General features: G+C 40.1%; 1 protein-coding gene across 14 annotated transcripts in view; it reads left to right on the top strand.

Annotated features, from left to right (window-relative positions):
* Positions 1–16,054, top strand: part of RAPGEF4 (Rap guanine nucleotide exchange factor 4) — a 312,049-nt gene that overhangs the window by 215,552 nt on the left and 80,443 nt on the right. For 12 of the 14 annotated variants that reach the window (XR_008998260.1, XR_005023015.2, XM_036876921.2 and 9 more), the window contains 2 exons: positions 14,264–14,317; positions 14,624–14,730. Coding sequence is in view for 12 of the 14 variants with exons in the window: in XM_036876921.2 (XP_036732816.2) it covers positions 14,264–14,317; positions 14,624–14,730 (161 nt within the window). In the remaining 2 variants the exon portion in view is untranslated. The remainder of the gene's footprint in view (positions 1–14,263; positions 14,318–14,623; positions 14,731–16,054) is intronic. The other 2 variants (XM_036876919.2, XM_057503900.1) reach the window with 1 other exon arrangement.

Raw genomic sequence — 16,054 nt, 5'->3', positions numbered from 1 at the left:
GTTGCTTTAAGTTTAAATTTCATAACCTTGAGGCATTTACAAGGTTGGATTTTGGTTTGCTAATGCAGGCCACCAGGGCGTTCGAGCCACATCAGTATAATGACTTCCTTATTTAATTAATTTAACACCACGTGAGTGTTCCAACCAGTTTGTGGCTTCTGTTCCAGGTAGGAAAATCTCAGCTGTGACTCTCTGGATTCCCCATCTCTCCAGATTTCAGGGTAGCAGTTTGCTCGGTAACCTCAGTTCTCTAACTGACCCTAGAGAAGTCATTATTTTCACTTTGTTCAGCTTTTTCTTGTTGTAAGGATGGATAGGAGTGACAATTTTCAATCTCCTTACATGTGGAAGCTGAAAATGGAAATCAATAACCCAGTTTTGAACTAGGAAAGACTTTTTTTTAGCCTACAGATGGAAGCCAAAGAGCTCTATAGATGAGTTTTCTGTTATTTAACTAAGGAAAAACTTACATAGCTATTTCAGAGTGATGAAATCTATGAGTTTGACTTAGTCCTTAATTACATTTGGTCAACCAAAAAGTGATGACATTGATGATAATTATTACAAGCACAAAACATACATTTCTAAGACCTTAGCTGTATTGTCCTGAAATGCCAAAACAAGGGAGTATAACCCTAAAAGTATACCATCTTCACCAAAATATTGAATATCAATCTTCCTACTTCCTAGAGATTTCCTCACCTGAAAGGAGCACGAGGGAATTTGAAATGCAGAATATTGTTGCATTTATTGATTGATTCATATTTTCTAATTGTTTAACCCATACAAGTTTTTCCTTTCCCCAAAACAAGAACTTTTCCCAAAATCAAGAGCTCATTTACATGAGGTACTATATCAGACTCTTCTGCTTTAGCCTAACACATTGCTCTGCACACAACACACCTTCATTAAATACTTGAATTAAACTGGATGTGGACATAGATGACTTTTTATTGCACTGGGCTGCCAGCGTTCTGCCATGATCCTTGTGTCCCAGTCTAGCTTGTTATTCTTATCTCTTGGCTAAAAATGTAACGCCTTGCAAAAGGCTTCTGTTGAGCAAATACTTGAGTGAAAAGAAATATGCCCTTTCAAAAGTCCTGAATATGGTTTTTCATGAGGCCTATTACAGTGCCTTATACTTCATTATAACCTACTGGGGAGTTATTGTGCTTCCTGTAATGGAGGTTAAATTCATATTTTTATCACCTGATTAGTATTTCTAAATTGGCCCTAGTACCAAAAGGAATATTTTCCTTTACTGTTTCTCCTTTTCAGCAGTAATAGAAACATAATAAAAAGCAGTAGAATGCATCCCTTCTCCAGAAACAAACAAAAACCAATCACAGTCAGTCCTGAGGGAAGTCTTCAGCAGAGAGGGCCAAGAGAGGCAGAGAGAAAGCTCAATGCCTCTGCCTTTATCTGCTCTTTCCGCCTAGCTTTTTAGGATCATGTTTTCACAGCTCATTTTGAATTCTTTCATGCCCAGGTAGGGAGGAAGAGTTTTTATACTCAACACATGATTGATGTGCTGAAATGTATGAAATTTAATCAGAGAGGGCTCCGTTCCCTTTAGGGCTCGGCTGTGATATGTGTTTTCTGGCTATTGGTCAAAATGTAAGAGCAGCCCTGTGAAACAAACAGGAAGCATTAGTGAAAGCTCGCTCTGTGCCAGCTCCTGTCCAGCTTCCTTGCCTATAGCCCAGCAGCAGGAGTGCTGGGGAGGGTATGGAATGGTAGAAGTGGGGGAGGGCAGGGAGGTACACGCGTCACCGCTGGTCCCCACTCTGTGGCTACTGCCACCACCCTGCTCTGCAGGTCCTAGGTCTGTTTGCCCTGAGAGCAATTCCTGCCCTTGCTGTGCCCAGCTGTGCATTGAAGGAGGCCAGCCTCTGGACAGTGTGCTTCCCAGGCTCCTCTGGCCTTGGTTTTGCCCTTAGAGCTAGTTTGCTTGCTTTGATATCTCATTAATATCACCACGCTACTTCTTTCCCTCTTCTGTTTAATCTGTTCATTTATAAAATGAACTTCTCCTTATTTCTCTGGCTTCTGGCTGGGGGGAGATGGGCTGTGGAAAGGTCCGGTCTCCCTCTGGGCAGCAGGAGGGCGGGCAGCTTCCGCAGCAGTGAGTGTACTGCTAGGTCCGGAGCCCTGCCGGCTGCCCGCTCACCTCAGGACTCCCGACTCAGGCTCTGGTAACCCGTCCTCCTCCCTCTGTCCCCTTAGCGAGGGCTTCCTACTTGGCTAACATCTGGGTTACCTCCCAGGTGCCTGTTTGGCTTCTCAGCTCTTCCACTACCCAGAAAGCCTGTTCCTGGCATTAAATTCCCTCTGTGGTTCCACTCTCCTGATTAGCTGACTGCTATCCACATCCCTGCTATATTTGTCTTAGCCCTGGTAGGGCAGTTCCTCAGTGTCCAAATGTTCTATTGTGACAAAGTTGCTTTTTAAAAAGTTAATTCAAACGAAGTATGATGCATGGTGCTAATAGGTCATCTCAGTAGGTTGCTGTGAATACTTATTGCTGGAAACTCATAAGATCAAGTCTGATACCTGAACCTAATAGGGCTTAGATGTTCTTTTCTTACTGAACTTTAATAAACAGAACATGAACTCTACCAAAGGGTGAAGAAAACATGCGTCTAGAAGAAAAGCGCAGGTGGGATGGGATCATTGTACCTGCTACATAGACACGGGAATGAGAGAAACCTGGGTTCAACTCCCAGCTCTTCCAACTATTAGCTATATAAGCTCAGTCTCTATGTGTCTCTGGCCGTAGTTTTCTCAAAAAAAAAATAAATGAGAGTAGTAATAAAATAAACAGTTAACATGCATGAAGGCCCATAAGCAGACAACATGTATAAGGGGGAAAAGCTTGGTCTTGCTTTTAGGGTTACTTTTCTTGTTGATTGTAATAGTACATGCTGTTTCTTTCCCTCACCTGTTTAACCTCATCATTTATAAAATGAGACATGTTTTCTCTCATTTCTCTAAAGCACAGCTAAAGTGAATTCGCCAAAGGAACTTCACTTGAAAACCAAGGGAAACCAAAAAGGAAATAAATAAGCAGATTCAAAAGTAATAAAGTCTCACTCATAATGCAGGGGGCCCTGGACAAGTGCTGGCCAGTGACTTGCTTTCCCAGAGAGCTGGCCTGCCTATGACAAATGCTGTCTGTCTCACTGCTTATGGCTGCTAGACATCAAAGTAGTTCTTAGCACACAGAATCTTGGCCTAATTGAATATTGTGTTCCTTTCAAATACAAAATCCCCGAAAATAAAACTTTCCCTGCTTTCACCCTGCCTGTGTTCCTTGTAATTTTTATTTAAATAAAAAGACTGTCCCCTTCTCAAAGAATATGTTCATTTTGTTTCCCCTAAACCTAAAATCTTTGAGCCAGGGAAGGATCTGAGAATGCTGCCTTTCAACAAATTCAACAGCCTCTTGGTCCTGGAACTGGTGCTAGGCTATCTAGCTATAAATCAACCTTGCATACATTTAACCCCTTTAAAAGTTACAAATCAAAGGGGCAATTCTGGATGAAGCCTGTTGCTTCCATAATACTTTTCTTTTCAAAGGGTTCCAGGAACCAAAAAGGGAAATATCCAACCAAATTAACTAACCCAGGGACTACTTGTTAGCATTTTGTTAAAATACAGCCATTTCTGTAGAAACAAATAAAAAGGTGCAACCTTCAAATAATGTTTCATTGCACCTACCAAAGAATAACTATTCATCAGTTAATTTCATATGTGGGCATCTTCTTTACCTCTAGTTCAGCCAGCCTCTCAAAGATGACTACAAAGGAAAACAGATTTTGTCATAGGAAAAAAAGGTTATCTCAGAAGCTAATCCCACACGCATCTAGACTAGACGACATATACCTACACCTCTTTCTTCCAAGATAGAAAGAAGACATGGGTTTATCATATTATTTTTAAGAATAACCGGGGGCGGGGGGGGGCAGAAGATGGCGGCGTGAGTAGAGCAACGGAAATCTCCTCCCAAAACCACATATATCTATGAAAATATAACAAAGACAACCATTCCTAGAATAAAGACCAGAGGACACAGGACAATATCCAGACCACATCCGCACCTGAGAGAAGCCAGCGCCTCACGAAGGGGGAAAGATACAAGCCCCGGCCCCGCGGGAGCCGAGCGCCCCTCCCCCCAGCTCCCGGCGGGAGAAGAGCAGGCAGAGCGGGAGGGAGACGGAGCCCAGGACTGCCGAGCACCCAGCCCCAGCTATCCGGGCCCAGACACAGTACGTGCGCAGGGGGCCCTGGATACTAGGAAAACAGGGCAGCAAGAACAGTGAGCGGGCACCGGAGGCTGGGCGACAGAGGACATAAGAAAAGCGTACGACCAATTTATTTATTTATTTTTTTTGCTGTTTTGTTTTGGCGAGCGCTTTTTGGAAGTCTTAAAGGGATAGGGACCCCAATACTAGGGAAACAGGGCAGCAAGACCGGTGAGCAGATGCCTGAGGCTAGCACCGGAGAATAAAGAAAAACGAGCGCCCACTTTTTTTTTTTTTTTTTAATTAAAAAAATTTTTTTTTTAATTAAAAATTTTTTTTTTTGGTGGTCGTTGTTTTGTTTTGGCTGGTGCTTTATGGAAGTCTTAAAGGGGCAGGGCGGGTCACTTAATCCAGAGGTAGGGAATCGGGGGATCTCTGGGCACCCTAACCCCTGGGCTGCAGGGAGCAGGGAGGCCCGTTACGGAGATAAATAGCCTCCCAGCAGCTCCTGCTCCAACGCGACTCCACCATTTTGGAGTAGACGCCCACAGCAACAGCGGAGATTAACTCCATAGCAGCCGGGCAGGAAGCAGAAACCCTGTCTGTGCACAGCTGCCCAGCACAAGCCACTAGAGGTCGCTGTTCTCCCAGGAGAGGAAGGCCACAAACCAACAAGAAGGGAAGTTCTTCCAGCCGTCAATCGTCCCAGCTCTGCAAACTATTCCTATCACCATGAAAAAGCAAAGCTACAGGCAAACAAAGATCACAGAGACAACACCAGAGAAGGAGACAGACCTAACGAGTCTTCCTGAAAAAGAATTCAAAATAAGAATCATAAACATGCTGACAGAGATGCAGAGAAATACGCAAGAGAAATGGGATGAAGTCCGAAAGGAGATCACAGATGCCAGAAAGGAGATCACAGAAATGAAACAAACTCTGGAAGGGTTTATAAGCAGAATGGATAGGATGCAAGAGGCCATTGATGGAATTGAAACCAGAGAACAGGAACGCATAGAAGCTGACATAGAGAGAGACAAAAGGATCTCCAGGAATGAAACAATATTAAGAGAACTGTGTGACCAATCCAAAAGGAACAATATCTGTATTATAGGGTTTCCAGAAGAGGAAGAGAGAGGAAAAGAGATGGAAAGTACTTTGGAGAAATAATTGCTGAAAACTTCCCCAAACTGGGGGAGGAAATAATCGAACAGACCACGGAAATACACAGAACCCCCAACAGAAAGGATCCAAGAAGGACAACACCAAGACACATAATAATTAAAATGGCAAAGATCAAGGACAAGGAAAGAGTGTTAAAGGCAGCTAGAGAGAAAAAGGTCACCTATAAAGGAAAACCCATCAGGCTAACATCAGACTTCTCCACAGAAACCCTACAGGCCAGAAGAGAATGGTATGATATATTTAATACAATGAAACAGAAGGGCCTTGAACCAAGGATACTGTATCCACCACGACTATCATTCAAATATGACGGTGGGATTAAACAATTCCCAGACAAACAAAAGCTGAGGGAATTTGCTTCCCACAAACCACCTCTACAGAACATCTTACAGGGACTTCTCTAGATGGGAGCACTCCTAGAAAGAGCACAGCACAAAACACCCAACATATGAAGAATGGAGGAGGAGGAATAAGAAGGGAGAGAAGAAAAGAATCTCTAGACAGTGTATAGAACAGCTCAATAAGCGAGCTAAGTTAGGCGGTAAGATACTAAAGAGGCTAACCTTGAACCTTTGGTAACCACGAATTTAAAGCCTGCAATGGCAATAAGTACATATCTTTCAATAGTCAACCTAAATGTTAATGGGCTGAATGCACCAATCAAAAGACACAGAGTAACAGAATGGATAAAAAAGCAAGACCCATCTATATGCTGCTTACAAGAAACTCACCTCAAACCCAAAGACATGTACAGACTAAAAGTGAAGGGATGGAAAAACATATTTTAAGCAAACAACAGTGAGAAGAAAGCAGGGGTTGCAGTACTAATATCAGACAAAATAGACTTCAAAACAAAGAAAGTAACAAGAGATAAAGAAGGACACCACATAATGATAAAGGGCTCAGTCCAACAAGAGGATATAACCATTCTAAATATATATGCACCCAACACAGGAGCACCAGCATATGTGAAACAAATACTAACAGAACTAAAGGGGGAAATAGACTGCAATGCATTCATTCTAGGAGACTTCAACACACCACTCACCCCAAAGGATAGATCCACTGGGCAGAAAATAAGTAAGGACACGGAAGCACTGAACAACACAGTAGAGCACATGGACCTGATAGACATCTACAGAACTCTACATCCAAAAGCAACAGGATACACATTCTTCTCAAGCGCACATGGAACATTCTCCAGAATAGACCACATACTAGGCCACAAAAAGAGCCTCAGAAAATTCCAAAACATTGAAATCCTACCAACCAACTTTTCAGACCACAAAGGCATAAAACTAGAAATAAACTGTACAAAGAAAGCAAAGAGGCTCACAAACACAAGGAGGCTTAACAACACGTGCCTAAATAATCAATGGATCAATGACCAAATCAAAATGGAGATCCAGCAATATATGGAAACAAATGACAACAACAACACTAAGCCCCAACTTCTGTGGGACACAGCAAAAGCAGTCTTAAGAGGAAAGTATATAGCAATCCAAGCATATTTAAAAAAGGAAGAGCAATCCCAAATGAATGGTCTAATGTCACAATTATCGAAATTGGAAAAAGAAGAACAGATGAGGCCTAAGGTCAGCAGAAGGAGGGACATAATAAAGATCAGAGAAGAAATAAATAAAATTGAGAACAATAAAACAATAGCAAAAATCAATGAAACCGAGAGCTGGTTCTTCGAGAAAATAAACAAAATAGATAAGCCTCTAGCCAGACTTATTAAGAAGAAAAGAGAGTCAACACAAATCAACAGTATCAGAAATGAGAAAGGAAAAATCACGACGGACCCCACAGAAATACAAAGAATTATTAGAGAATACTATGAAAACCTATATGCTAACAAACTGGGAAACCTAGGAGAAATGGACAACTTCCTAGAAAAATACAACCTTTCAACACTGACCCAGAAAGAAACAGAAAATCTAAACAGACCAATTACCAGCAACGAAATTGAAGCGCTAATCAAAAAACTACCAAAGAACAAAACCCCCGGGCCAGATGGATTTACCGTGGAATTTTATCAGACACACAGGGAAGACATAATACCCATTCTCCTTAAAGTTTTCCAAGAAACAGAGGAGGAGGGGATACTCCCAAACTCATTCTATGAAGCTAACATCACCCTAATACCAAAACCAGGCAAAGACCTCACCAAAAAAGAAAACTACAGACCAATATCCCTGATGAACGTAGACGCAAAAATACTCAACAAAATATTAGCAAACCGAATTCAAAAATACATCAAAAGGATCATACACCATGACCAAGTGGGATTCATTCCAGGGATGCAAGGATGGTACAACATTCGAAAGTCCATCAACATCATCCACCACATCAACAAAAAGAAAGACAAAAACCACATGATCATCTCCATAGATGCTGAAAAAGCATTTGACAAAGTTCAACATCCATTCATGATAAAAACTCTCAGCAAAATGGGAATAGAGGGCAAGTACCTCAACATAGTAAAGGCCATCTATGATAAACCCACAGCCAACATTATATTGAACAGCGAGAAGCTGAAAGCATTTCCTCTGAGATCGGGCACTAGACAGGGATGCCCACTCTCTCCACTGTTATTTAACATAGTACTGGAGGTCCTAGCCACGGCAATCAGACAAAACAAAGAAATACAAGGAATCCAGATTGGTAAAGAAGAAGTTAAACTGTCACTATTTGCAGATGACATGATACTGTACATAAAAACCCTAAAGACTCCACCCCAAAACTACTAGAGCTGATATCGGAATACAGCAAAGTTGCAGGATACAAAATCAACACACAGAAATCTGTGGCTTTCCTATATACTAACAATGAAATAACAGAAAGAGAAATCAGGAAAACAAGTCCATTCACAATTGCATCAAAAAAAATAAAATACCTAGGAATAAACCTAACCAAAGAAGTGAAAGACTTATACTCTGAAAACTACAAGTCACTCTTAAGAGAAATTAAAGGGGACACTAACAGATGGGAACTCATCCCATGCTCGTGGCTAGGAAGAATTAATATCGTCAAAATGGCCATCCTGCCCAAAGCAATATACAGATTTGATGCAATCCCTATGAAACTACCAGCAACATTCTTCAATGAACTGGAACAAATAATTCAAAAATTCATATGGAAACACCAAAGACCCCGAATAGCCAAAGCAATCCTGAGAAAGAAGAATAAAGTAGGGGGGATCTCACTCCCCAACTTCAAGCTCTACTATAAAGCCATAGTAATCAAGACAATTTGGTACTGGCACAAGAGCAGAGCCACAGACCAATGGAACAGACTAGAGAATCCAGACATTAACCCAGACATATATGGTCAATTAATATTTGATAAAGGAGCCATGGACATACAATGGCGAAATGACAGTCTCTTCAACAGGTGGTGCTGGCAAAACTGGACAGCTACATGTAGGAGAATGAAACTGGACCATTGTCTAACCCCATATACAAAAGTAAACTCAAAATGGATCAAAGACCTGAATGTAAGCCATGAAACCATTAAACTCTTGGAAGAAAACATAGGCAAAAACCTCTTAGACATAAACATGAGTGACCTCTTCTTGAACATATCTCCCCGGGCAAGGAAAACAACAGCAAAAATGAGTAAGTGGGACTATATTAAGCTGAAAAGCTTCTGTACAGCAAAAGACACCATCAATAGAACAAGAAGGATCCCTACAGTATGGGAGAATATATTTGAAAATGACACATCCGATAAAGGCTTGACGTCCAGAATATATAAGGAGCTCTCACGCCTCAACAAACAAAAAACAAATAACCCAATTAAAAAATGGGCAGAGGAACTGAACAGACAGTTCTCCAAAAAAGAAATACAGATGGCCAACAGACACATGAAAAGATGCTCCACATCGCTAATTATCAGAGAAATGCAAATTAAAACTACAATGAGGTATCACCTCACACCAGTAAGGATGGCTGCCATCCAAAAGACAAACAACAACAAATGTTGGTGAGGCTGTGGAGAAAGGGGAACCCTCCTACACTGCTGGTGGGAATGTAAGTTAGTTCAACCATTGTGGAAAGCAGTATGGAGGTACATCAAAATGCTCAAAACAGACTTACCATTTGACCCAGGAATTGCACTCCTAGGAATTTACCCTAAGAACGCAGCAATCAAGTTTGAGAAAGACAGATGCACCCCTATGTTTATCGCAGCACTATTTACAATAGCCAAGAATTGGAAGCAACCTAAATGTCCATCGTTAGATGAATGGATAAAGAAGAAGTGGTACATATACACAATGGAATACTACTCAGCCATAAGAAAAGGGCAAATCCAACCATTTGCAGCAACATGGTTGGAGCTGGAGGGTATCATGCTCAGTGAAACAAGCCAAGTGGAGAAAGAGAAATACCAAATGATTTCACTTATCTGTGGAATATAAGAACAAAGGAAAAACTGAAGGAACAAAACAGCAGCAGAATCACAGAACTCAAGAATGGACTAACAGCTACCAAAGGGAAAGGGACTGGGGAGGATGGGTGGGTAGGGAGGGATAAGGGTGGGGGGAGAAGTAGTGGGGTATTAAGATTAGCATGCATGGGGGGGTACGAGAAAAGGGAGGGCTGTACAACACAGAGAAGGCAAGTAGTGATTCTACAACATTTTGCTATGCTGATGGACAGTGACTGTAAAGGGGTTTATAGGGGGGACCTGGTATAGGGGAGAGCCTAGTAAACATAATATTCGTCATGTAAGTGTAGATTAGTGATACCAAAAAAAAAAAAAGGGCAGTTCCTGTGTGGTAACCTCCAACGAGTTCTACACAAGGGTATAAAGGGCATATAAAAGTGTAGGCAAAGGGTCTGTTTGTGTTTATACAGAGGATCAAAGCCTAATTGGGCTACCCCGAAAATGAACTAAGATACGATATGAAAAAGAACTTCCAACATCAGCATTCTCTGGAAGACTCATGCCAGAAGATGATCATCAAAAAACCCCAACAAAGATCCACACACTGCTACAGCTGTAGATGCACTCATCCCACCAGTTCCTGGACTTGCCATGGGAATGAGGAAGGAGATATCTAAGCTGGCCTGTGCATACAGTAAAACAACAAATTTGACTGGATCTATACTGTTGGAACTCAATCAAGAATTAGGAGAAGTGCAAATTGTAGCGCTCCAAAATCTTACAACTACAGACTATTTACTGCTAAAAGAACATAAGGGATGTGAACATTCCCCAGGAATGGGTTGTTTTAATTTGTCTGATTTCTCTCAGACTGTTCAAGTTCAGTTGGACAATATCCACCATATCATAGATAAGTTTTCACAAATGCCTAAGGTGCCTAACTGGTCTTCTTGGTTTCACTGGAGATGGCTGGTAATTACAGGTATGCTTTGGTTATGTAACTATACTCCTATTATGTTAATGTGTGTGCGCAATTTAAGTAGTAGTTTAAAACCTACACATGCTGAAGTTACTCTACAAGAAGATATGTCAAAGAAATAATCAATCTTCCCATGTTTTCTTCCGCCTGCTACTTCTATAGCTTTTCTTCTTCCTTCCTAATTACAACCCTTAAATAGAATTCGTGCCTCATATCAAATTTACCGAGTATCATAATTCTTCCAAGTGGTAAAGATACCTCAAGACAAATGCTGGGCATAGAAGCTACAGGGCATAAATATGCAAAGAAGTAAAAAGCTAACCATTTCAAACAATAAGGCTTCTCTCTCACTTACCAACTTTACATTTCCCTGTATGGCCCCAGAAGATGACTGGTTAGCCAGAGACAGGTAAGATTCCTCAAGGGAGGAACAACCTAAGACAGGCACAGTCGCAGGGGGGTCATCGGGTGAGAAATTGGGGATCAACAGAGGTGAGGCTTAGAACCTCACCCCCCCTGTTCTGAGAGAAATCTTCTGCATACGTGGATGTTTTATTGCCCTTGTCTAGCTTGGATTAACACATAGTCTACAGGCACACACCTGATCATCTACATTTGCTCTCTTACAACACTAAACTATGTTTTCTACCTTTATCTTGTATCTACCTACAACTTCAGCATTTTATTAAAAATAATAATAATAAAGGGAGAAATGTGGTATCCACATATAAATCAAGTATAAAAATCAAATGAGTATTCATATTTGAACTGACTGTTTATAGTTCATAATGCATGAGCAAAACCGAAAGTTTCTGTGATGACTGCCCTTGTACTGTTCACTATGTAACTTATTCACTATGTAAGAATTTGTTCTCCATGTAAGAACTTGTTTGTTATGCTTCAGAAGATTGGAGACTGACGAAAATTAGGCTTGGGGTGGAGTAATGATTGTGCATTGAGCATTGACTCCCCTATACAGAATTTTATTGTTGTTAACAACCATTTGATCAATAAATATGAGAGATGCCCTCACAAAAAAAAAAAAAAAGTACACACTTCCAATTGTAAAATAAATAAGTAACCGGGATGTAATGTATAGCATAAGGAATATAGTCAAGATATTGTAACAGCTTGGTATGGTGATAGCTGGTACCTAGAATTGTCATGTATATAAATGTTGAATCACTATGTTGTACACCTGAAACTAATGTAATGTAATACTGTGTGTCAACTACCCTTTCAATTAAAAATAATTATCTAAAAAGAAAAGAATAACCAGAGGCTTCTATAATTTGCATACATAACTAGGCACAGTCCTAGACATACACACCAAGCCATGTAATATAAAGAGGGGGGCAGCATGAGCATGACTACTGAGAACTCAGAAATAGCATGCTTTAATTGCACACATTTCCCTGGCTCTGGTGCCTGCTGGTCTTGTGCTTTTGAACATTTTTCCAGGGGAGTTGGCATCACAGAATTCTCTCTGTCATCTTAGAGGATACAATACAAGCATGGACTCTGTGACCTCATGGCCCATCCTATCGAAAGGTCTGCTGTGAGGGAGAATGGGCTATCTCAGGTCAAAGTTGGTCTCTGTTCAAAGCTGCTATTGAAATGGACCAGATCGATGTTCCCTAGTCTGTTGTTGGTTGTAAGTAGTATGCTGCTAAAATACTATAGTACTGCTTGACACCTGTGCTCCAGTGATTTAAAGAGGGGGAATAAAAGTCTACTATATTCCAGAGAAGTGATAAAAAGGTTTAAGTAGGTTCAGTGAGATTTCATTCTAAATAAATCTTTATCTCATCTATACTTTTTTTAAAACGTTGTATTATTTTCTCTTTTTCCTTAATTCTATTATAATATTAAAAGTAGCAGCCCATCTGAAATTTATTGTTGGTAAAAAAGGAAGGTGTATGTTTATACACATATATTTGTATTTATGTGCATAAGTTGTTTTTAATTAATATTGACTTTTATTTCCCCCATTGATTACATTTTTTAATTAGGACTGGAAGGGAAACCTAATAATTTATCTTTAATGTAATGGCTCCTATTTTGCAAAAAGTAGGGTTTTTGCATAAAATATAATAATATTCATATTAGTTCTGTGACTGCTGTAATAAATTACCACAAGCTTAGTGGCTTAAAACAACACAAATGTATAACTTTACAGTGATGTAATTTAGAAACCTGGAATGGGTCTCACAGGCTAAAATAGCAGTGTTAACAGCTAGTTCTTTCTGGAGGTTCTAGGGGAAAATCAATGCATTGTTTTACCTTTTCCATCTTCTACAGGCTGCCCTCATTCAGTGGCTCTTGGCCTCTTCCATCATCAAAGTGAGCAAAACCAGGCTGAGCCCTGCTCACACTGCTGTCTCTCTGGTTGTAACCCCTCTGCCTCCCTCTTCCATCTTTTAAGGGCCCGTGTGATTACAGTGGACCCACCTGGAAACACAAGACTAATCTCCCTGTTTTGATTCTTAACTTAATCACACCTACAGAGTACCTTTTGCCATGTAATCTAATATAGTCACAGGTTTTGAAGATAAGGATACAGACATCTTTGGGGGGCCAATATCCTCATAAGTAAACCTACCATCCTTGCGTATCTTCTGCAAGTGGCATTAATAGCGCTGTACTGATGGTTCTACCACCATCCTTGACTGGATATATCTTTGTCCTCCATTTGGAAACACCATCACCAAACATTACTGAGAAGTAGAGGAAAGTGGTTTGGGTAGGACTAGGTGACTTAACTGTATAGGTAGTATAGCAAGTCATTTCCCTGTGATTCTAGTTCAGCACCTTCACCGGAAGAATGTGGGTAATAGGAGCTTCACCTAGATCCCAGAGCTGGTCCCATAGTCGGGGAATCCTGACAGCTGTGTTCCACTTTGCAAATGAAAAGAGATGATGCGCAAGCTGCTCCAGGGGGTTCTAGGAACTTGAGCGCAGGAAACCACCAAGAAGCACCATTTAAAAATTAAAACTTTCTTTCTAAAAACAAAAATTCAGGAAAAGAACATCAAGTACATGAGAGAGGATGAAATTGCTCATTTCTATTCTAAATCAATACTTTATCCCTATCCCCTGAGCTAGGTCATTTTAATCTCTATTCATGTTTATCTTGTTTTTCTTTGTCCTCTGCTCTGATGTTTGTTATGCTTTGAGTAGATAATATTGATTCCCTTCTCATTAAGCCTACAAACATCTAATCATTACTGTATGTTTTTTTCATTTTTAGTAATTTATATTTAAATTTTGGCAAATTGAATGATCTAATTTTGCCCTTTGAATGCCTATGCATTCAAGTTCTTTAGGCAGATTTTGTGTCTTGTTTTTTTAATTCTATTTTGAGTTTCATAAAAATGGATATTTCTTATTATCCCCCAACCCATAATTTTCTTTAGTGAACTTTTTCTTTAATTTTCTTTTGCTTTAACATTTTATTTTTCAGACACCTCTCATTGAACCTCATGTTCCTCTTCGTCCTGCTAACACCATTCCCAAGGTAATGGGATGTAGGTGGGTTGATGAGCCATCGGAGCTAGCTTTTTAAGTAACCCCTGGAGGTGGTTGGTATGTCAGAGCATCACATCAGGAAACCTCAGATACATTTTCTAGAGACAATAAATATTCAGTATGTCTCTGGTCTCAAATAAAACAGTGACATGTCACACAGTGAACAATGTAAATGTATGAGTGAGTTGCATTTTTCAAGCCAGAATCAAATTGGAAAGTAATTTAAGGATTCATCTGGTTTGGTTATAAACTCTCCTTCTTTCTTTTCCCCTCCTGCCACCTGATTAAAATCTAGATACCTTCAGAGAAGATCCTCAGAGCTGGAAAAATTTTACGAAATGCTATTCTCTCTCGAGCACCTCACATGATAAGAGATAGAAAATACCACCTGAAGACATACAGGTATGGTGATAATTCTAAAAGCTGCAGCCCAGTCAGTTTCACTCATATTTCATGACGTTGAAACAAACTTGAATTTCCCTGTTTTCCAACCACAAGCAGCATGTTTTCTAATGCCTCGGATTCTAGAAGATCTAAGCTTGTCTTGGATCCCTGTATAACTTTAATTATCCTTAGTATTCCCAGCACTTACTCCTAAACTAATGTGCTTGGACATTGGCTTAATTATGTTGAACAAAGAGAAGAAAATGTTTGTATTTCTGTTTGCTAGTGTCTTTCAGAAAAATTACTATATTTATATGGGATTCCATTAACATTTCCTGAGCATTTGTTGATGCTTGAAGCCCTGTACCAGGCCATTTTCCATACATTATCTCACTTTATCATTACCACAGCCCTGCAAAGGTAGGTATATGGCCATTTTTCAGATGATAAAACTGAGGCTCAGAGAGATTAAACAGTTTTCCTTGTCCAAGTCACACATCTAGTAAGTGGCAGAGCCAGGATTTAAACCAAGGGTTGGTTGATTTCCAAATTCAGGGATCTTTTCATTCATTCTGTCATTCATTCATTGTACGAACAGGCACTATTGTGTTCCAAGCCCTAAGGATACAGGAGTGAACATAATATGCAATGTCCTTTACAGAGTTTACTTTCTAATGTAGGATATCATTCTAGTTTGTATATGGTAAGATATAGAATCCTATATCACATCTTTAATCATACAGGATAGGATTCATTATCGTGGTCATTAGAGTTAAGAAATGATAAAGACCAGGGCTACATGATTTAGATGAGTTTTCTGGGCCTAATGAAACAAACAAACAAACAAACATGGTGGATCAAACAGGGATTCATGTCTAATCTTTAACTTTTGATTTTATCAATTCAGCAGGGCTTACAAATGACCTATATATGGCACACAAGCCTTCACTCTCTCTCCCCACAGCCATGATTCAAACTCATGGCCCTCTTTCAGTCAGGCTCTCTTTCCCATTTAGCCCAGATATGACCTCAGAACACAGAAGATGTGGCATGAGTCAAACCCATTCAATTCACATGAACCAGACTCATAAGGCACAGTGAAAAGCTAGAATACAAATAATAAAGTTACTGTGACAGATACATATCTTTCTGGGAACTATCAACTATGATAGAACCTGTAAAATTGCACCTGGTTCACCCTACAGCAAACTTTTGCATCTATGTGCCTCCAGATGTAGTCTCTTTCCCAAAGACGGACATGGAAAGCGTTGCAAATTGTTCCTCCTTGGTTCACTTTTTCTGCACTCCATACAAACTAACACTCTTTTGCTTGCATTTGTTG

This window comes from Manis pentadactyla, chromosome 6 (assembly GCF_030020395.1).
Source record: "Manis pentadactyla isolate mManPen7 chromosome 6, mManPen7.hap1, whole genome shotgun sequence".
In the NCBI taxonomy this organism is placed as follows: Eukaryota; Metazoa; Chordata; class Mammalia; order Pholidota; family Manidae; genus Manis; species Manis pentadactyla.
This window is presented reverse-complemented; position numbering and strand designations above follow the sequence as displayed.